Source organism: Ursus arctos, unplaced genomic scaffold (genome assembly GCF_023065955.2).
Source record: "Ursus arctos isolate Adak ecotype North America unplaced genomic scaffold, UrsArc2.0 scaffold_5, whole genome shotgun sequence".
Taxonomy (NCBI): domain Eukaryota; kingdom Metazoa; phylum Chordata; class Mammalia; order Carnivora; family Ursidae; genus Ursus; species Ursus arctos.
In genome coordinates, this window is record NW_026623067.1 from 14,070,558 (window position 1) to 14,093,388 (window position 22,831).

At 52.6% G+C, this 22,831-nt stretch overlaps 1 protein-coding gene across 1 annotated transcript in view; it reads left to right on the top strand.

Annotated features, from left to right (window-relative positions):
• The window catches only part of ADAMTS2 (ADAM metallopeptidase with thrombospondin type 1 motif 2), a 224,622-nt gene that overhangs the window by 60,760 nt on the left and 141,031 nt on the right, over nt 1-22,831 (top strand). The window contains exon 3 of the mRNA XM_026507732.4: nt 12,583-12,742. Coding sequence (XP_026363517.2) covers nt 12,583-12,742 — 160 coding nt within the window. The remainder of the gene's footprint in view (nt 1-12,582; nt 12,743-22,831) is intronic.

The window sequence follows — 22,831 nt, forward strand, 5'->3', positions numbered from 1 at the left end:
ATAGAGACAGAAAATAGATCAGTGGTTTCCAGGGGCTGGCTTGTGCTGTGTGGGGGAGACACTGGGGGAATATGGGAGTGACTGCTAATGTATACGGGGTTTTTTTGGGGGGGGGTGATAAAAATGTTCTAAAATTGATTGTGGTGATGGTTGAATTATACACTGTGTAAGTGGGTGAATTGTATGATATGTGAATTATAGCTCAGTAAAGCTGTTATGTATTAAAAAAGCACAAGTCTCATAGTGAGAAAGTTATTCCTCTCTCAATTCTATTTTAAACTTTTGGATTGAGTCAAAGAGAGTCTCAGTTTGAGGCTAACAGGTCTTTAATGCCTCTTCAATTTTTTTGTAACAGAGAGATCAAGATTCAGACTCAGAATCTTAGCCTATGGGATTATCCAGCTAGAATTTAACAAAACTGGGTAAGGCAGGAGTTGTGATGGTGGTGAAGAGAATGTTGGAGTTTGGTATCCCCCCCCACTGGATCTCCTGTGGGCCAGTGTTGGGGGGCAGGCCTGTGTTCCCAAGCCTGCTCCTGCCCCACTGGGAGATCTGATCTAGTAGCTTGACTTCCTTGGGCCTTAGAGTCCCCTGGAAATGGAATGTTCCACCTTATAGAATTTTAGGGAGGTTTGAAATTGCATCATATTTGAAGATCTCTGTAGACCACCTGGTGTACAGTGGGGACTCAAGCCCAGGGGTCACTCAGGTACCATCATGCCCCTTAGGAGTGAAGGGCAGAGGCTTGCCACATTGAGGCACAGAGCGGGGATCCCCAGCAAGGAGCGGGGCACATGGAGGTCTGCTCAGAGATAGAGAGTGAGCTGCTGTGGCCCCCAGGGAGGCCTTGGCCTTTGTTTTGTAGGCAGAGGCAATGATCCAGGAAAGGAGAGTGTTTCCTGCTCTTAGTTATTTGTTTGGGGTCTTTCTACTGGAGCTCTCCTAGGTCCTTTTGGAATTATGGAAAGATGACCAGTGCCTAATTCGCAAATCACCTGGCCCAGCTCCTCATTTTGCCGATGAGGGAACCAGGGGTTGCAGAGGGAACAAGACTGGCCTCAGACTAGGATTTGAAGCCAGGTCTTCTGGCTCTGTATCTAGTGTTTGCTCCCCTTGATGGTCTTTCCCTTCTCCTTGTCCTTCAAAGTGGGGTCCAGCTTTCTTTAGCACCCAGCTGGGTATGGAGCTTGGCATTTGGGGCACATGGGTGTTGAGACTTCATGGTTTTGAGCATCGGAAACCGACCTTGGGCAGCTTTGGACAAAAGAGGTATTTTCTGGAACAAAGTTATCTTGAGGGGCCTGAAACCAGGAAAGGGCAGGGCCTACCGGGTGAACTTACCAAGGCCCTATGGTACCCAGGCTCAGGACTGTGGCACTAAGGGACCTATCTGTGGTCACTTGGCTGGGGAAAACACTAGAAGGCCTAGCGCCAGAGACAGCCTCCCCTCCAAACTGGGAGGGAAAATTCTAGCCTGCACACTGCGGGGAGGGATGGCTCCGCATAAGGAAGGAGGGGCATGGATGGCACATGGCAAGGGCCCGACATGAGTCCACCAAATGAGTCAGAGAGCAGGGGAGGCAGGGACTCTGCCCCAAGGGCATCCACAGACAGACTCCTCCAGAAGGGGATGTTCTGGAAGGTGCAGAGCAATAGCAGATGGAGACACAGGGAAGAGGTCAAATGTTTCCACGGGCTTGCTCTCACTTGCTGGCGGCCAGTGCCCCCCACAGATGGCTGGTGCTTCTTTTGGAAAAGTGGAAAAATGAATATGTAAAATATCCTCTGGGGGGCTGAACGGTGAAGGAACCCCTGCTGGTTGGGACAGAATGGCTCAAATCCCATGGGCTTTAGTTCTCAGGCCTGTGATGTGTGGCGGTTGGGGTCCAGTGCCCCCCCCCCCGACTGCCCCCGCCATAAAACATCCAGGGCTGCTCTCCCCTTCCCCAGGTGGCTAGGAGAGGAAGGATGCCCTGGAAGTGGTGGACCCCACTTTGGCAGTGCACCCACTAGACCATCATTACCAAAGGGGAGGAGAAAAGAAGGGATATGTTCTTTGAGAGCTAAAATAGCTCCAGGAGTGGAAAGCTTACCACATGTCAGCATTTCGGGGCATTCCTATGGCAAGAGCACGTGTGTGTGTGTGTGTGTGTGTGTGTGCGCGCGCACGCGCGCGTGTGTGTTTCCAAGCAAAGTCGAGTTTTGGGTGACAGCAAGCTGATGCAGACGTGTGCTGTCTTGTCTTCTGTCAGAGTCTGGATCCTTCTGTGTTTGGACCAGCTTCTTTCTTTTTTTCTATTCTCGACTGTCACCACTGCAACCTTGACAGGCACCTGACAGTCTTGGTACAGGAGGTTACAAGAATGACAAGATTGAGAGACAGCCTTGGTCCCCGTCGCGCACATGTGGGACCCTGCTGGATGCTCCAGCCTGTGGCTCCCACGGAAGGAGCCCGTAAGGACAGTGACCTGGGTGCCTTGTGGATGGGAACAGGAGGCACACTTGCTTCCCAGTGAGACCCTGGCTCTCAGGATATCAGTGTTTTGAACACTTTAAAATTCAAAGTAGCAGAGGATATCTGTTCAGCCTTTAGATTCTTATACATTTTTTTTAACTCTTCGTTTTCCTTTCCAGTGACTACTTTGTCATAAACCAAACAGCAAAGGAACAGAGCCGAGAGCCTAGAAGGAAGGAGTAGGGCAGGCATCTGATAATTTACCAAGTTCTGAGAAACTAGTGAGTTGATCTGATGAGCAAAGAGCCAGGTTCCAGGCCCCTGCAGTAGCGCCTGAGTCCTCCCTGTGAGCCTCCCTCCTGGCTGGGTTGGCCAGATGGTCACAGAGTTCAAGAGCAGAGTGGGTCTGGGGTAAGAACCAGTGTCAGGGTCTAAGAGACACCAGGCTGGACAGACTAGCATGGTTCAGGGACTTATTTCATGTTTATTAAATGGGGAGAGGAAACAGATTCTTAATAAAAATTACATGTAGAAACAGATATACTTGCCCCTGGCAGCAGGAAAATCCAAGTCCTGGAAAAAAACTCTGCAAAACGGAGCCCACGTTCCATATCTTGCTCTCTCGTCAATTTTCCTTTGCAGATTTTGAGACAGATCATCCCTGGGATGCATACGAAGATGCTTGAAAATCAGGCAGTGAAACGAACCCCACTTTCTTTCTGCAGAGCCCCCCACCAAGCTTATTCTGGCCGGCGGTCTGGAAGGATGACCGAGTGCTAGTCTCAGGGGGTCATCCACTGGTCCTGGGCTGGCAGTGCTGGTCTCGAGGTGGGCAGCCTGTGCGGTCTCAGGGTGGTCAGCCTCTGGACCCAGTGTGGTTAGTCACTGGTGTTGGGGCAGGGGCCACCCATGGTCATCAGTCTGACATCCGTGTGTGCATTCCACCATACCTGCAAGATGAGTTGATGCTGGTGAGGAGTGTCTGACTTGTCCATTTATGAGTAGTGTCAGAGGTCTCTGGTTTCACGAGGAAATCTGAGTAACTGGGCATCATACTTCAGATTGATCTCAGTGAGCACTAGTGCCCTTCAGATGGGCATTTGGGAGAGTCCCTGCCAGGCTGCTCGGCCAATTTGAGTCTGGGTTTCCTGACTCTGGCAAGGCCCAGGACAGCATCCAGTAGATTCAGTGCCCTTGGGTCAACCCACCTGGAGGCCTGCCAGGGAGGAGAGCCTGACCTTTGGCATGGAGGGAGACCTCTAACTGTCCTGGGATCTCTGAGGCCAGAGAGGGCTGCTCCTCACCAGATTGAGTTCTGGGTCATGGTCACATTGGGTCCCTCTGGAATAACCCCAGGGCTGTAGGCCTCTGGCATAGATGGCCCTCCGCCTGGGGTACAAGGGTCCCTCCAGATGAGGGGGTTGCCTTGCTGTTTGCTGATATCCTGCCCTAATTGCCGCAGTAGGCCTGGTCTAGCCCAGGGGCCTGCCCAGGAGATGCTCCTTCCACCTGGGGCCGGGGTCTGATTCCTAGACCCTGTGTGTCCCCGGCAGGCTGCCCCCCCACCCCGGTCTCAGTTTTCTCATTTGGAGAGCAAGCAGGCGGGTGCCATCACATGGGTTGCAGAGCACCATCAAGCTGTGCCCCTTGTTCTGTGGCCCGGGCTGCACACGTGAGGGGGAGGGATGACCAACTCCATTTATAGGCCCAGGAAGCCTTCGCACCTTGCTTGAGGTCACCTGGCCAGACAGAAACAGTGTTGGGAACCCGACACGCTGACTCTGGACCATTCACCTACTCCTGTGCCATGGGCCGTTCCTACATGTACTTGAATGGGTTCCATTAATAAGATGTGTTTGAGACACCAGTCTGCCCCTAAACCGCAAACATGGGAGATGTCAATGGCACTAGAGAGGAAGAAACTGTTGCTCTTGTCCACCCTTACCCGCATGGTGGTGGAAGGGGATGGCCCATGGTGTCCCTGACCTTCCTGTCTGTGTCTCAGAGGACAAGTCCCATTGTTTTGTGGTCATTTATTCACTCATCTGTAAGCATTTGCTCACTCCCCGCCTGGCCTGGCAGGACCCTTTGATCTAGGTATGAATCAGAGTGTGGGGGCCTGCAGAGTTCCCATGGGCCTGACCTCCCCTCTCTCCTCCCACCGACTGGTGATTTTGGCACCCCGGTCTTGGCCCCCATAGCTCTGGCTCCTACTCTTCCTCTGCATCTTGGACCCCTTCCCCGGAAGTCCAAGATGCTGCAAACCCGTGTCTTCAGGGGGGCTGCCGTTCCTGCTTCTCTCATCCTGTGCCCCTCAGAGAATGGCCACCCCCTTCCTCCCACTGCCCACTGGGACCCTGTATTAGTTTCCTGCAGCTGATGTAACACATTACTGAAAACAAGAGAAACTTATTCTCTCTCAGGTCTGGAGGCCAAAGTCAAGGTGTTGGGCAGGGCTTTGCTGTCTCTGGAGGCTCGAGAGGAGAACCCGAGGGAACTCCTGGCCAGTGCCAGCTCAGCTGGTGTGTCAGATGGGCAACAGGAAGTGCCAGCTTTTCTGATGTTTTGAGAGAATTTGAAAATCTGGTCGTTTATGTGAAATCCTCTGATTCTTAAGCTGGAGCAACTAATTTAAGCTTTTAAAAAGCCCTGAGTGAGGTCACCAAGTTGGCAGAGTAGGGGACTCAGCCTCCATCCCCCAACAAAGATGAATAATTAGGCAGCTATCCACAAACAACAACTCTGGGAGAGCTCTGGAGTCCACTTAAGAAACTTCGGCAACACAGTAGAACAAAAACCCTGAGAAAAACGTCGCAAGACAAAAGGAAGGCAGCTCCATGTTGTTTACATCATCCCGTCCCCCAGGCCAGCGCTGCTCAGTGCCAAGAGGGAACTCCACAGCACGAGTTTCCCACACCGGGAAAGAGAGTGGGGTGAGCAAGCAGTTTCCCCAGCCTCTCTGGGCAGTGAACAAAGGACCCAGTCTGTGTCATCCCATCCAGAGACCAGTGAAGCTGAGATGTCCAGAGACAGCTAGGAAATAGAAGGGCAGGGGTTACCCGCATGAGGGGTGACCATGGTTCCCAGTCGTCTGCTATGCAGGGGACACCAGCAGCTTTCGCTGCCGAGAAGACCAATTGCCAGCACAGCTGCTGTGAACCCCTGCAGATTTTCCCACTGGATTTGCACCCCACAGGCTTTCACGTTCACAGAAACTAGCTGCTTGAATCCCTCCGGCTCCCTCCTCCCATCCCCTTACGCATGGGATCTGCATCAGCAGCCTGCCCGGGCCTCTGTGGCTGCACAAGTGCAAAACAGCAACCTAGACCCTATGGCTGCCCCCCCACGGCCATGTACACACAGGGCTAGCCCCTCCAGCTGTGCACATGCATGCCCCTGACCTAACTCGTGTCATCAACTTCCACGGCCATGTGTGTACCCATGGTGAGACCCTGCAGCCATGGGAATGTACACTGACAGCCAGGTCGTTGGTAACTGCTAGTGTCTCTATAGTTGGCTCTGGTTCTTTCTGCTGGTCCTGGCGCTTGTCATGTGTATGTCTGCAACCAGACCCTGCCACTACACAGGCAGCTACAGCTGGTCCCCACAGCTGAGTGTGTGCATACCGCCAGCTCTGGCCACCACCACTGCCTGCCCTGATCCCTAGCCACTTGGCCTGGAGGTGCCACTGAAGACCCCAAGAGTGCTTGTAGCCATTGCAGACCCCTGCAGTGTTCACCAAAGACCATGCAGCTGTCAATTTCATGGATCCTAGCAGCCTAACCCAATGAGATGTCATGTTCTCCCTCCCTACCCTGCCTCCTCCTGGACCCAGAGCCACCACACACCCCCTGCGGTTGGTGCCCTGCTTTTGCCCACTAGATCTGAGGTCACAGCATACTCCCACCTGAAGGTGAAGGTCTTTCCTTACTGAAGTCAGTTCATAAAGTCTGAAAATGCACAGAAACCTTTGCAAGGCTACAGGGATTATGAAGAATCAGAAAAATGTGACACCATCAAAGGAACACAGTAGACTCCCAGTAACTGATCCAAAAGGGATGGGGATACATGGATCGCCTAATAATGAATGCAGAATAGGGGCACCTGGGTGGCTCAGTCATTAAGCATCTGCCTTCAGCTCAGGTCATGATCCCAGTGTTCTGGGATCGAGCCCCACATCGGGCTCCCTGCTCAGCGGGAAGCCTGCTTCTCCCTCTCCCACTCCCCCTGCTTGTGTTCCCTCTCTCGCTGCCTCTCTCTCTGTCAAATACATAAACTCTTAAAAAAAAAAACCCACAAAATAATTCTTCCCAAGTTGCTCAGAGACCTCTAAGAGAGCACAGATAAACAATTTAACAAAACCCAGGAAAACAATACAGTAACAAAATGAAAAGTTCAACAAAGAGATAGAAAATGTAAAAAAGAACCAAACAGGATTGAAGTGAAGAATTCAGTAGAGAGCATCAATAGCAGACAGGACCATGTAGAAGAGACAGTCAGTAAGCTGGAAGGCAGATCATTTGAAATTATCCAGTCAGAAGAGCCAGAGAATGAAAAGGAATGAGGAAAGCCTGTGGGGCTTAGGAGACACCACTAAGAGAAACAATCTATGCATTATTGGGAGTCCCAGAAAGAGAAGAGAGGAGAAAGGGGAAGAGAGTTTATTTAAAAAAATAATGGCTGAGAACTTCCCAAACCTGGGGTGAGATTTGGACATCCATGTTCATGAAGATCACCCCTAAATTTCAATCTAAAAAGATCTTCTCCAAGACACGTTATAATAAAACTGTCTAAAAGCAAAGACAAAGAAATACTTTTCAAAAGCAGCAAGAGAAAAAATTTCTCTCCTACAAGAGAACCCCCATAAAGCTCTCAGCAGATTTCTCAGCAGGCATTTTGCTGGCCAACAGAAACTGGGAGGATATATTCAGAGTGCTGAAGGAAAGTAAAAAAAACTACCAACAAAGAATAACTTTATCTTGCGAAGTTGTCCTTCAGAAATGAAGGCACGATAAAGACTTTACCAGCCAAACAAAAGCTGAGGAGAGCTTATCACACTAGACCCAGCTTACAAGAAATGCTGAAAAAGAGTTCTTTAAGCTGAAACAAAAGGGTGCCAATTAGTAACATAAGAACATGTGAAGGGATGCCTGGGTGGCTCAGTCAGTTAAGCTTCTGCCTTTGGCTCAGGTCATGATCTCAGGGTCCTGGGATCGAGCCCCGTGTCGGACTCCCTGCTCAGCAAGGAGTCTGCTTCTGCCTCTCCCTCTGTATCTGTGCATTCACTCTCTCTCTCTCTCTCTCTCTCTCTCTCTTAGTCTCTCACTCTCTCTCAAAAGACTGAAATCATACCAAATAACTTTTACAGTGGTATGAAACTAGAAATCAACAACAGGAGGAAAACTGGAAAATTCACAAATATGTGGAAATTAAACAACACATTCTTGAACAACCAGTGGGTCAAAGAAGAACTCAAAAGGGAAATTGGGAAAATATCCTGAAACAAACAAAAACGAAATGCAGCATACCAGAACTTCTGTGATACTGCAAAAGCAGTTAAGAAGGAAGTTTATAGTGATAAATACCTACAGTGAAAAAGAAAGACCTCAAATAAACAACTTAACTTTATACCTCAAGGAACTTGGAAAAGAAGAACCAACTAAGCCCAGAGTTAGCTGAAGGAAGGAGATAACAAAGATCGTGGTAGAAATAAATGAAGCAGAGAACAGAAAAACATTTAAAAAGGATCAACAAAGCCAAATAAAATTAAGATGTAAATAAAATTTTAAAAAAACACTACAACTGAAGTCACAGAAGTATAAAGGATCATAAGAGAATCCTATGAAAAGTATACAACAACAGACTGGACAACCTGGAAGAAATGGATAAATTCCTAGAAACCTACAACCTACCAAGACCGAGTTGGAAGAAATAGAAAATCTAAACAGACCAATAATGAGTAAGGAGATTGAACTAGAAATCAAATATGTTTCCAAACGAAGAAAGCCCAGGCGCAGATGATTTCACATGTGAATTCTACCAGTTCTACATTTCAAGAAGAATTAATGCCAATCCTTCTCAAACTCTTCCAGAAAATCCAAGAAGATGGAATACTCCCAAACTCATTTTATGAGGCCAGCATTACCCTGATACCAAAGCCAGATAAGGATGCTACAAGAGAAGGAAACTACAGGCCAATATCCCAGGGGAATATAGATGCAGAAATTCCCCAAAAGCTACGAGCAAACGAAATTCCACAGCACATTGAAAGGATCATGCATATGATCAAGGAGGATTCCTCCCTGGGATGCAGGGTTATTTCAACGTACGCAAATCAATAAATGTGGTACACCACCTTAACATAATGAAAAATAAAATTCATAGGATCATTTCGATAGATGCAGAAGAAACATTTGATAAAATTCAGCCTCCTTTCATGATAAAACTCTCAACAAATTGGTTATAGAAGGAACGTAGCTCAACATCATAAAGGTTGTATGTGACAAGCCCACAGCTGTCATCATGCTGAGTAGTGAAAGGTTAAAAGCTTTCCTGCTAAGATCATGAGCAAGACAAGGGTGCTCACTCTCACTAGTTGTATTCAACTTAGTATTGGAATTTCTTCTTCTTTTTTTAAAAGTTTATTTATTTATTTTCTACGTAATCTCTGCACCCAATATGGGGTTTGAAATTATGACCCCAAGATTGAGAGTCTCATACTCTTCTGACTGAGGCAGCCAGCTGCCCCAATGCTGAAACTTCTAACCAGAACAGTCAGGCAAGATAAAGAAAAGGCACCCAAATAGGAAAGGAAAAAATAAAATTGTCTGTGTTTCCTGGTTACATGATCTTGTATATCTAGAAAATCCTAAAGACTCTGCCAAAAACTGTTAGAATTAATCACCAAATGTATTAAAGTTTCAGGATACAAGAATCAACATACAAAAATCAATTAAATTTCTATGCACTAACAATGAACTATCTGAAAAAGAAAGAAAACAAGTTCATTTATAATAGCATCTAAAATGTTAAAAATATTAGGAATTAATTTACCCAAGGAAGTGAAAGACCTATACACCAAAAAAAGAAAAAAGATATTGATGAAAGAAATTAAAGAAGACACAAATAAATGGAGAGATATAATGTGTTCATGGATCAGAAGGGTTAATAATGTTAAAATGTCTGTACTACTCAGAGCCATCTCTAAATTCAGTGGAACACTATCAAAATTCCAAATTCCAATAGAAAACCAACCCTAAAATTTGCATGGAACAACCCAAGACCCCAAATAGTCAAAGCCATCTTAAGAAAGAACAAAGGGGGAGGCATCATTCTTTTTTATTTCAAACTAGATCTCAAAGCTACGGTAATCAAAACAGTATGGTATTGACACATAGACTGATAGAACACAATTGAGAGCCTAGAAATAATCCCTCACATATCCAGTCAATTTATTTTTGACCAGGGAGCCAAGAATACTCAATGGGGAAAGAATCTCTTCAATAAATGATGTTGGGCTAACTAGTCACATGCCAAAGAATGAAACAAGACCCCAGTCCTATACCTATAACTCACAAAAGTTAACCCTAAATGAATTAAAGACTTCAGTGTAAGACCTAAAACCTTAAAACTAGAAGAAAATATAGGGAAAAAACTCCTTGACATTGGTCTTGACAATGGTTGTTTGGATATGACATCGACAGCATAAGCAACCGAAGCAAAAATCAGCGAGCGGGACTACATCAAATGAAGGAGGTTTTGCACAGCCAAGGAAACCATCAACAAAATGAAAAGGCAGCCTATGGAATGGGAGAGAACATATTGCAAACCATATTTCAGTTAAGAGGTTAATATCCAAAATACACAAGGCAGTTAGACGACTCGGAGCAGAAAAACAAAGAATCTGATTAAAATGAGCTAAGAGCCTAAATTACACGTTTTTTTCAAAGACGACGTACAGATGACCAATAAATACATAAAAGGTGCTCAACATCAGGGAAATGCAAATCAAAACCAACCATATCATCTCACATCTGTTAGAATGATTATGAAAAATATAAAATAACAAGTGTTGGCAAGGATGTAGAGATAGGGAACCCTTGGCGCACTATTGGTGGGAATGTGAATTGCTTCTGTCACTATGTCACATGTCACTAAGGAGGTTCCTCAAAAGAAATTAAAAATAGCACCCTATGATCCAGCAATTCCATGTCTGCGTATATATCCAAAGGAAACGCAAACAGAATATTGAAGAGATAGCTACACTCCCGTACTCATTACAGCATTATTCACAGTAGGCATGAAAGCAACCTAAATGTCCGTCTGTAGATGACAAATTGATAAATGTGGTTCGTATATACAGTGGACTATTACTCAGACTTTATAAAAAAGGAGATCCTGCCATTTGGGACAACATGGTGAAACTGGAGGATATTATACTAGTAAGATAAGCTAGCCACAGAAAGACAAATGTAGAATCTAAAATACTCAAACTCGGGGCACCTGGGTGGCTCAGTCAGTTCAGACTTCGACTCTTGATTTCAGCTCAGGTCGTGGTCTCAGGGTCATGGGATCGAGCCCTGTGTGGGGCTCCCCACTCAGCAGAGAGTCTGCTTGGGATTCTCTCTCTCCCTTTACCCCTTCCCCCACCACATTCTCTCTCTTTCTCTGTCAAATAAATATATCAATCTTTTAAAAAATACTCAAACTCATAGCAGGTGGAGAATAGAATGGTGGTTGCCGGGGGCTGCGGGGAGGGGTCAAAGGGTACAAAATTTCAGTTATTCAAGGTAAGCTTTGGAGATCCATTACACAGCACAGTGACTATAGCTAACAATATTCTATTGTATACTTAAAATATGCTATTATATGAAGTGTTCTGACCACGAAAAAATGATGTTAAAGGGGCTAAGAAGATACTCTGAGAGGTGATGGATATGTTTATGCCCTTGACAGTGGCAGTGGTTTCATGAGTCTGTACTCATTCCCAAATTCATCAAATTGTATACATTAACTATGCACATCCTTTTACATGCCAATCATATCTCAATAAAATGGTTAAAAACCCCCGAAACACCCCGAGTGGGTCATAAATGTGTGATCTCAAGGAAATACATCTGCAGGTCAATACATTGGGAGCCCCCCATGTGGGACCATTGGTTTATGGGTAATAGATGGAAAATGAGAAGCATGGGAGCTAGACGGGGCTGTGATGGCTGGAGGGCCAAAGGGAGTAGGGCTGTGTGCCTGCAGTTGGCGGGGGGGGGGGGGGGTGCCAGTTGGGGGATCCGAACCAGGTGCTGAAGGGAGAATGAGAGTTTACCAGATGACAAAGGTGAGGAGGGCCAGCCGTGAGGGCTGTATTGGCAGGATGGGACTGTCCCAGGCGCTGGGGTGAGATGTGTGAGCCAGGGCCTGGGAGGCAGTGGCAGGCTGAGGGCCTGGCTGCCAGAGTATACACAGAGCAACCCAAATCCTGGCGGGGACAGGGGTCCAGTGAGGGCTCTCCAGCAGGGGAGGGCTATGGCCCATCTTGGGGGAGGCAGCAGGTCCGTGCTGTAGTCTGGGCCGGTGACCGATGCTGGGGACACAGGGACTGTGGTCAGCTGTAGGGGTGCTTGCTCCATACGGGGCATCCACTGCTCGGCAGCATGCACTGGGGTCAGCCTGTGTTTTGCAAGGGAAACTGGAATTCCGGTTTTGAAACATGAAATCTCATCATTTTGAGTGTCGGGTTCAGAACTTTGAAAATACCTTGTGGGTCCACCTGAACGTGTCTGTGGCAGATTCAGTCCCCAGTTGGCAGTTTGGGCCTTTATCTTGGATTTTGGTCATCTGAGCGGGGGTCGGGGTGGGAATGGCCCAGACAGAGCTTCTTCCCCCGACGGGGCTCACCACCACCCAGGGCTCTGGCCTCAGTGACTAGAAGTGGAGGCTCTGAACAGATGGGATCTCTGGGATCACCTGTCTGTACCCTCCCTGGTTTGGGGTTCAAGCCTGGTGCCTAGCTGGGGTGCCGGGCAGGGTCCTTCTGGTCCTCTCAGTCTGGTGGGAGGTCCTCCTTGCTGTTGCCCATCATTGATCTGCTGTGCTCTGGGAATTTGAACCATTTCGTTTTTGCCCTGCAGGCTGGCCTGATCCGTATGGAGGAGGAGGAGTTCTTCATCGAGCCCCTGGAGAAGGGGCTGGCGGCCAAGGAGGCTGAGCAGGGCCGTGTGCATGTGGTATATCGCCGGCCACCCACCCCGAGGCCCCCTCCTCTGGGGGGGCCACAGGCCCTGGACACAGGTAAGGCTGCTTGGTGGGCCTGGTTGTTCCCCTGGGGGACCCAGCCACCTGAGCCTGAGCCCTGCTCTCACTGACAGTCTGGACAGTGCGGGTGCTGCAGTGCTGGGGTGGGGGCCTCTACTCTTGCTGCACATGGGCCGCAAGCTGGCAGGTCTGGGACCTCCATAGCCTGCAGTGGGGGCTGCCTAGGGGACCCTCTTCTGCTGCTTGAGGTCCAGCTAGTGTCGAGGAGCGGGGGAAGCACGGAGCAGGCCTGCACCTGGGCCTGGGGCCCATATGCTCAGGTCTCTAAGCCCGTGCCTCTCAAGAAGATGTCTGCTGGCCCCAGACAGCCTCCCTCTTCCTCTGTGCAGTCCACCTTCCCTGCAATCACGGCTGACCGCCCCTGCCTGGCTGCTCACAGAGAAAGGCCCTGAGTTCTCCTCTGGCCCCGTTCGGACCCCACTTCCTCTGGGATACATGGGCATGTCAAAAGGAGGAAGGGGAGGGAAGTGCGTGACAACAACCCCAGAGGGGCCCCCCCAGGCCTCCGCAGCCTGTGCACAGACTCAAACGATTTTTTTTCTTTTGTGACCTAGAACCAAAGCGCACTCTGGGCCTGGAAGCGTGGAAGGAGCTTCTGGGTGGGCCTGGTGACAGCCCCCGGCTGCAGCCTCTGAGACCTCAAGCCCAAACCTCCACAGCATTCTTGGAATCTTGGGTTCTAGGCTGCAGTGAGACCAGGTTGGGGTCAGACCATTGTCCTAGCAGGCCTCATGGTCCTCAGGGCCCCAGGGATCAAATGAGACTGCCTTGCTTATGCCCGGTTAAGGGCTGGGCTAGCCCTCAGCTTCTGGTCCTGGCCCCCTGGCTGCTGATGGCCAGGGCAGGTGGCAACAGCGGGGCCCGGAGGCCTTGGTCTTATGTCAGGCTCATCTGCATGTTGACTGAGAACCCCAGAACCGCCCCCCGCTCCTGCCCTGCCCGGGGCCAACCCTGTTGTGCTGTGATTTGCCGGGACACTCCCATCACCCCAAACAGTCCTGGCTTATTTATTTTAGGTCTCTTGGTCTGACTTCCAAGCTTGACAGATAAATTGGGTGCAGGCTGGCAGGGCACCATTCTAATTTCAAGGAGTGATGTCAGATACCTTTGCACAGAAATTGTTCCTTCAGGAAGCCCAGCGCTCTCTGGAGCCGATCAATACTTTGGGTGGACCCTTTTTCCCACGTGATGAATCGCCTGTCTGCCAGGCCTTCCCCAGACTCAGCCTTCCTGCCTCTGTCCTACCCTTGGGCTTCTCTGCAGGGGGAGGAATGGAGAGTTACCTGGTAGGGTGGGAGTGGGAGTGAAAATGGGGCAGCGGAAGTGCCCCAGACCAGGGGTTAGGCCCATGCTGGCCAGCTGCCGTCGGGCACGTTCAGGCCTCTGGCTTCTGCCTTCTCTGTCCAGTGGAATTAGAAATGCCTGTGTTTCAGAGAGCTGCCACCTTGGGCCTTGGGCTTGGTGCTTCTGGGTCCTGCTTAGGCCAGGTGAGGTGGTGTCTGCCAAGAGGGGCTGTCTCTGATCCCAGATTCCATATGGTGCCTGTCTCCTGAACATGGCAGCTCTCCCCGTGGCTGTGCTGGCCTTGCCTCATTTTCTGGGCTTTTGTTGGTCTTTTGGGACCATCTATTAAATCCGTCCTCCCCTCCCCCTGCCATCCACCTATTGCTGGTGAGAGCTTCGAACTCAGAATGCGGGAAGGGAATTTCAAACTCAGGATAAACTCAGAAACCAGTGGCCTTAGAAGATGCTGGGGAGGGGTGCCTGGGTGGCTCCGTTGGTTAAGCGTCTGACTCTTGATCTCTGTTCAGGTCTTGATTTCAGAGCTGTGGGTTCAAGTTCCGTATTGGGCTCCACGCTGGGTGTGGAGCCCAGCTTAAAAAAGAAAAAAAGTAGATGCTGTACAGGTTGGAGACTGAGATGCTGGAAGGTGGTGGAGTGCAGTGAAGGTATTCCAGGCTGGGCTCTGGGCCTCAGGCCTGGGTTGTGGGCATGTGGGCTCCAGACTGTGGGCTGTGTGTGGTAGTGCCAGGCCACAGGCCCAGGGTCGGGGGCCAAGTCCCCTTTCCGTGATGTCTGTGCCCAGTGTCAGCATGACCCCATGGGGGTGATTTGGTCCACAGAGAGTACATTTCTCCCTGGATGTCCCTTCCCACCCAGCCCTAGGCTCAGGCCCACTTGCTGGCTGGAGGGGTTCCAAATGCATGTTATTGCTGGGGCTGGGCTGATGGCCCACGGTGACCTCAGACGGTCCAGCTTTCCATTAGCCTGGGCCTTGTGAGGGCCCAGAGTGTAGCCAGGAGATATGTGCAGGCAGTGTCCTTGGCGGGGCATGTTTGCTCTGTGCTGGGCACAGAACCCTAGGAGGCGAGTGTGTGTGTGTGTGTGTGTGTGTGTGTGTGTGTGTGTGTGTAAGCCAGGCGAGTAAGCCAGGCGAGTGTGTGTGTGTGTGTGTGTGTGTGTGTGTGTGTGTGTGTGTATAAGCCAGGCGGTCCTTTTTTCCTAGTGAATTCTGATGGGGACCCTGATAGATCGTCATGGCTGTGGCTGAAGCAAGCAAGAGGGACCGACTAGAGGCTTCGTCCTTCTTCCCCCAAGGCAGCTCCTGGAAGTGGGTTTGAAACCCCGTGATGGGCAGTGGGTAGGATGGGTCCTCTGGGGAAGGGGAAGCATCTGCTCTGGGCCTTCCAGTCTGGGAGGTGGGCATCTGGCTGGGGTGGGGTTGGGGGTAGGGATGCCTGGTGGGGGGGTGGTATGTCCCACATGGCTCCTCCAGGGTCCTGAGACATACTCCTGTTTTCCCTGAGCAGCCAGCAGCCTTCCTGGAGTGATCTCGGGGGGTTCACCTAGCCTCAGAGAATTGTTATCACCAGTAGTCTCCATCATCTGAGGTCAGTTGCTGGGTTGCAGACTGCCCTGGGGAAATGGATGGGAAATGAAGGTGTTCACATGTCTTCACAGACTCAGGCCCAGGTCTGGCGTGTGCACAGAGCAGTGTAGCATATAGTAGTGCTGCTCTTGGGCCCCACAGGAGGGTCTCAGGGTGGACGAAGAGTTGAGGGAGAGGAGGGCGTGCCTTTTCTCTCCTCATAGCCCTGCAGATATAGCAGAAGTGTCTCTGCTCCACTCTCCTGGGCCCAGGAGCCCGGCAGGGGCAGAAGGGCAGAGCTGAGGCCAGGGGGCCAGGGTGGCCTTTTGGGGACAGGTGGTTGAGGCATTTCCAGGCCTCTTCCATACTAGCCCTCTCTCAGGTACACCTGGTCCCATTGTCTGTCCCCACTCTGAGCCAGCCCTCTGTCCAGGGATTGTGTAACATCAGCTTCCCTGGTGTGTGTGTGTGTGTGTGTGTGTGTGTGTGCATGCACGTGTGTGTTTGCACTTGCACACATACATGGACAGGGTCCCTCTTGGACTGCTGGGCCTGTGCCCAAGCCCTGCCCTGGCTGCCATCTGTCCACCCTGTCTGGGGTTGTTGAGGGGGCGCCAGGGCCGGCAAGTGTGGGAAGAGGAGCCCCAGTCTGGGCCGGAAGCCCTGCATCGTACTTGCGCCGGGGACCCCGGCATGTTACTGCCACCTACTCTCTGGCTACCTCGACGTCTTACCACCAGCTGGGTCACTGCAAGCAGCTGCAGTGTGTCATTCTGTCACAGTTCTGGAAGGCAGAAGTCTGAAATGAGTATCGCCGGGCAGAAGTCATGTGTGGGCAGGGCCGTGCTCCTTCTGGAGGCTGCAGGGGGATCTGTTCTGGCCTCTTCCAGCTTCTGGTGGCTGCCGGGATCCCCTGGCTTGTGGCCACATCATTCCAGTCTCTGCCTCTTGGTCGTGTTTGTGTGTGTGTGTGTGTGTGTGTGTGTGTGTGTGTGTGTGTGAATCTTCCTCTCTTACAAGAATGCATGTGATTGCATTTAGGGCCCATCCAGATAGTCCAGAAGGATCTCCTCCTATCTCAAGATCTGTGATCTAATCACATCTGCAGAGTCCTTTTTTGTCACGTAAGGAAACGTTTACAGGTCCCAGGAAGGACCTGGTATCTTTGGGGGCCACCACTCAGCTTGTATAGGAAGTGACCCCGCCCGCCCGTGCACGGCTGGCTGCACAGTGAGCGGGAGGCGTGTCTGTGGAGGAGACAGGGCTCAGGTGCAGCTCAGGCAGGGCCCCTTCCCTCTGCCTCTGCTGGGCCCTCGTCCAGCCTCAGACTGTGGGCCCTGGAGAGGCTGAGCCATGGTGTGGCTAGGCAGGCCCCAAGACCACACGCACAAAGCTGGCCTGGCTGCAGACACGAAGGGCCTGGCTGTGTGCGGGAGGCTGAAGGTCCCCACAGGGTGGGAAAGATCCCTGGATCGCAAGCTGGGCATGTGGTCTCCCTGCTAGACATATGATGCCACTAGCAGAGAGTACTGCTATGCCAAGACAAGAGCCATAAACTCCAAGGCTGGCAGGACTCAGCGATGCCAGTGAGGACTGTGGCAGAGGCTAAGTGCTTGGCCTGACTTTCACTTCCCTCCTTTTGATATAGACGATGGGCACCGAGAATGTGTCTCTACTAAAAGGAAAACAGTAGCGGGAGTGTGATGGGCCCATGGCATCCAGCCCTGGCCTCACTATGGGCACAGGGCCGACCAGAGGCTTTGTCCACAGGGGCGGCCCCTCCTCGGCTCCTCCGACCATGAGCTGGTGGGAGTGTGGGCCTGGGGCAGTGATCCCCTCACTGTCAAGAGCATCCAGATATCAGAACTTTTATGGGAACCCTCGTGATTTTGAAATGTTGCTTCACATTTCTAAAAAGCACCATATGAGCCAAATAAAACATGGCCCCCATTGGCCACCTGTGCTTACGAGAGGCAGAGGCAGAAGTGTCCTCTATGCTCTAGTGGGGGCTGTTCTTCTAGGGCCCCTGCAGGGGGGTGCTCTGTGTTCCTGCCTAGGGGCTTGGTTCCCATCCCACAGAACCACCCGATGGGCCACTGTGCCCTCCCACCCTGCCTTGTACTGGGCCCCGGCTGAAGGAAGAGAAGTCAGACAGCTCAGTGCCCGTGACCTTGGCTGCCACCTCCTTGGAAGCAGCACGTGCCAAGCCTCTGCCTGCTGCTGTCAGGCTGCGGCATCCTCCCTGGCGGGCAGAGGAGGCGTGCCACCCTCGGGAGCGCTCTGCCCTGCCGCTGCCACGAGGGGCTGGTGAGAGAGAGCGGACAGGGTGCTGGCGCTCTCTGCTGTTCCGCGTGGCTCCTCCACGTGGCCGGCCTTCAGTCTCTATACCCGGCGGCCCAGTCTTTCCTCTGCTGACCCACTGCACATTTCCGTCCATCCTGTGACATTGGCTTGAGCCAGTTAGGAGTTTCTAGGCTTCTGAGGAGTCGGGGAGGGGCTGCCTCAGGAGAAGCTGGAGGTAGGTGTGCAGCGCCAGGAGCCAGGGGGCCAGAGCTGATGCTGGGACCTGCAGCCTGGAATGTTCCAGAGTGTGGATGGTGTCCTATAGGCAGTGAGCAGCCCTGGTAGGAAAGTTGCCTGAGAGATCGTTCTGTGTCACAGCCAGTCCACTGTGGTCCAGGCTGGAGGCAGGGAGTCCTGAGGGGTTGGGAAGAGGGTGGAGTCCTGTCAGGACAGGCCATGGATGGGAGGTGGGCAAGGCTGCACTTAATGGCCGGTAAATCACCAGGCCTACCTGGGTGACGCAGTGGGTGTGAGGTGTAAGGGAGAGGCTAAGGGCCGCAGAGGGCATGGAGGGGGCGCTAACTTGCTGGAGGCCAGCTCAGGGAGGCTTTCCTCTTCACAGTGATTGACGTCCATCTCAGTTTTCTATGACAACCGAGGCACATTACCACAAATGTAGTGCCTTAAAACAACACAGGGTTATTCTCTTATAGTTCTGGAGGCCAGAAATCCAAAACAGATCTGAAGGGGCAAAAATTAAGGTGTCAGCAAGGTGGGTTCCCTCTGGAGGCTCGGTGGGAGGCCCAGTGGGAGGATCTCTTCCTGGCCTCTTCCAGCTCTGGGGGTCGCTGACATCCCTTGGCTGGTGGCTGCATTGCTCTGGTCTCTGCTCCCACAGTCACAGTTTCCTCTTCTGTAGACCAATCTCTGTGTCCCTCTTACAAGGACACTTGTGATTACGTTTGGCCCACTGGGGTAATCCAGGAGACTACCCATTTCAAGATCTTTCATGTGATTAAGTTAAGGATAGGTTGAGTCTCTTGAGCCATAAAGGCAACACTCACAGGGTCTGGGGATGAGGCTGTGACATCCTGGGAGCCGTGATTCAGCATACACGGTATCTAAATGTTGAAGCCTGGGGTTCTGTTGGAGTGGGGAGAGAGGCCCTCGGCTGGCTTTGCATCCTGAGCCCCAGGCCTGGCTGGCATCTGGGGGCTTCTGTGTCTCTGAGCTGCTGGCTGGAGTCCTGTGGCTGGGCCTGGCCCTCTCAGGTGGCGACCTGGGGGGCTCTCACACCGGACTTGGCTTCGTGCCCCGCCCAGCCAGCTCAGAGGTGCAGCCAAAAGCCTGGGTGCCTCGGTGCTCGATTCCTGGGGCCCTGTCCGTTCCTCTGCCTCATTCCACCCCTGGGCTGTGCCTGCAGCTCAGGGACCAGAGGAAACCCAAGGACAAGCATTTGGTTGTGAAATCCAAGGCAGCTGGCCCGGCTCTGGGCTCTGGGAGGAGTGTTTCAGAGCTGAGCGCACCCTTGGCAGAGGCCTCAGCACTCCCGCCGCTCTGTGGCCGGCCCCCTGGACGGCTGGAGGAGACGCCAGCGCGGTGACGTGGCCTCATGCTGGAGGGGTGGGCGGGGGCTGGCACGGGGACAGCCGAGGCTGCACATTCTCTGAGGCCTGGAGTGGTCTGGGCTCAGACTTGGAGAGCGCCCCAGAGCTGTCGGCAAGCGGGGGCACTTTCTGCCTGGGGTCTGCAGACGGGGGCCCTGTCCAGTGGGTTATGAGGGCAGAGGCATTACGGCGGTGAAGACTTGCCAGGCGTGCCTCCCCAAGAACAGCCCACATGCTCAGCTGCTCACCTCAGACATAAATTTAGCTGTCTCCGTGTCTCTGGCCTGCACCCCCTCCCTCCCTGTCTCCTCCTGAGTTGGTGTGGGATCTTGTTCAGGGGTGGAGCCAGCCAAGTGAATGTGGCCCAGGAGAGACCTGATCTTTGCCGGGGCACGGTGAACAGATGATGAGTGCCACTAGGGGACAGTGGCTTGGCTCTGGCTCTGGCCTGGGTGTGGCCCTCAGATGCAAGGGACAGTTCTCGGAGGAGCCAGGTGGCTTGGTGTAGAGGTCGAGTGTACCTGCCTGGGCAGTGTGCCTACCCCTGTGGTGCTTCGGTTTACTTATCTGTAAAATGGATCGTAATGGTGGGAGTTAAGACAAGCCAATCCTCATCTCATCCGCGGTGTGGCGCCTGCTCCATGTTTGCTGTTACCTGTCCTTGCGATTCCGGCTCTTTGTCTCAGGCTCTGAGGTCCTCTGCCCTCGTCGCCCCTCTCCGTGGCTCTCTCTTCCACGGACACAATCAACTGTTGCTCCTTCTTTCCTTCCCTTATGTTCGTGTTGCTGATGTCCCCCAAAGAGCTTCTCGTCGTTGGCATGCGGTAACCATGCCTGCTTTCCAGATAACACGCAGCTGGGGAGTGAAGCTGTGTCTGCTTCGGCTGTGTCTGGAGTTTAATTAGCAAGAGCAGTGCGTCTGGTTGTCGCGTCGGCTGTGGGCTGTGCGTGGCCTGCTCTCTGCAGGTCCTCAGCACAGCAGACTGGGATGTTTCTGGAAAAGACGTGATGTCTCCAGGGGCAACTTAACATGTCTGTGGCATTTGTGCTTCAGATGTACTAGCCGGCCTGCCAGGGGTGGGAACAGCTGGGCCTGAGTATCCCCGAGGACCCCGATGAGCCTCTCTCTACACCTCGGGTACCCTCCTGGAATGATTGTGAAGGAGACATGGCTTCCTGCGTGCTGTGTCCACACAACGAGGGGCAGAGGGACAGGGTCCCAGGACACAGGCCTCCTGAGCATGCAGAGGGGCCGCGTGGCCAGTGAGAAGTGCTCGCTCCCAGCATCGGGGGAATGGGGCTGCAGAAATAGTTCCAGGGATGTCTGAAGGGGACAGAAGGCCCTGCCCCAGAAGCAGCAACTGGGTCTGGGCCTAGGGTCTGAACTCTGCCACTTTGTAGAGACCCCTGATTACCCCTGATCACAGTCCCCGTTTCCTCTCAGAAATCTCCACAGGGCAGCAGACACTTCAGCCAGCTCCACGCCTAAAGTGTTTTCTAGAAAAATTTCCCATTTTCCTTGACCCATTTCTCTTTGAAATTAATACCAAGCAGCGCTGTGCACTTGGCCCTGAAGGAACTTGGAGCTGGGAAAAGGTCACACAATTAGGGGGGAAAGGTTGGTGTCTGACTCTCTCCCCCTCCTACTCTCAGACTCCCCCTCTCCCTTGCACATGCACACACGCTCACCCGTGTTTGGAACGTGGGCCGGCTTCTGGGACCGGAGTTGCGGTGTCTCTTCCATACCTTTGTTTTGGCCCCATCGGTCTGGGCTCAGTGCTGGGGTGTGGGCTTCATCTGCAGCTGTGTGGCTAGAACACCTCCTGGGGGATGTCCAGGCAGGGCGAAGTGCACAGCTGGGACAAGATCAGGGCTCGGGCGAGAGGTTGCATGAGATTCAGAAAAGTCCGGGGCCAGGACTGGGTGGAGGAGATGGCCTTGGAGCAGGGCCTGCGCGGGGAGGTGGATGGCAGTGAAGGGCTGGGGACGGACCAGGTGCCCAGTGATGCTCCCCAGTCATGGGGGGAGCAATAGAAATGACAGCTGTACTCCTGAGATGGAACACTGAGGCTTAGAGGGGCACGTTTGTTCTTTCATTCATTCATTCATTCATTCAGTCAGTCAGTCAGTCAGTCGTTCACATTCTTACGGTGCACCCACTTTGTGTCTGGGGCTGGTTTGGGTGCTGGAGATACATCAGGGAATGAGCCATGTGAAATCCCTGCTCTTCCAGAGCTTGCCAGCCAGTGGGGTCACACGGTGAACAGAGGGGTAAATCTGGGAGCGAGGTAAAATCCAGGGAAAGGGTAACATGAGAGAGGGCAGGTAAGGGAGGGAGCTACTCCAGGTGGGAGGTGAGGCGGACCTGGCTGCCCCGGGGAACACCGTCCCAGAGAGGGGGGCAGCAGGTGCAGAAGCACTTGACCCTGGGTCCAGGGAGGTGGGGAGGGCTGGGTCAGTGGGGTTGTGGTGCGAGGTGGGCCTTGTTCTCCCAGCAGTGGGAAGCTGTTGGAGAGCTCTCAGTGGAGAGAGTGGGAGCAGGGAGGCCTGTGTGGCGCCCTGGGTGGGCCCGGTGGCTGATGGCAGATGGTGGGCAGATGCGTTCAGGATGCGCCTTGGAGGTAGAGCTCACAGCACGTGGGTGTGAGGGAAGGGACCAGGGAAGGCTCCTGGCTCTTGAAAGGATGGCTCCAGGAGGATGGGGGATGGTGGGGACACAACTAAGGTGGGGATCCTGGGGGAGAAGAGTCAGGTCAGGTGGCTGGGCCAAGTGCAGAAGCCAGATTTGGGGCCTGTTCTTCGGACTTCTGAGCCTCGCCCCATGCACTGTTCCTGGCTGCCCTGGTTCAGAGCAAGGGGGTTTCCCAAACCAGATGGTGCTGGCCACAAGCCAAGCCCATTTGGCTTCCAGACTCTTGGGGTGGGGGCAGGGACCCCAGACACGGCTGCACAGGTGGGCACTTGAAGCTCCTCTCACTCCTGGACATGGAGACCCTGGTCTGTGGGACAGGATTGCTGGGCATGGCGTGCGGCCCAGGGTCCCTGAGGATGTCCATGCGTCCTTGCCCCTCTGACAGGCCAGGTGTTTCTTTCCCACTCTGCCGCCAGGGGGAGGGGCCCTGGACCTGCTGGGGTGAATGGGAGCTTGCGAGGGTGTGCAGGGCAGGCTGTGTGCCCAGCGGCGTTTCGAGGCGGTGGTAACTAACGTGCGTGCCCTTAGTGCAACCTCTCTTGTTATTTGAGTTTAGGGCCCTCCTGGCAGGGGGCCTCGAATCCCTCTCCTGTTGCTGACCCTGTAGGCCACAG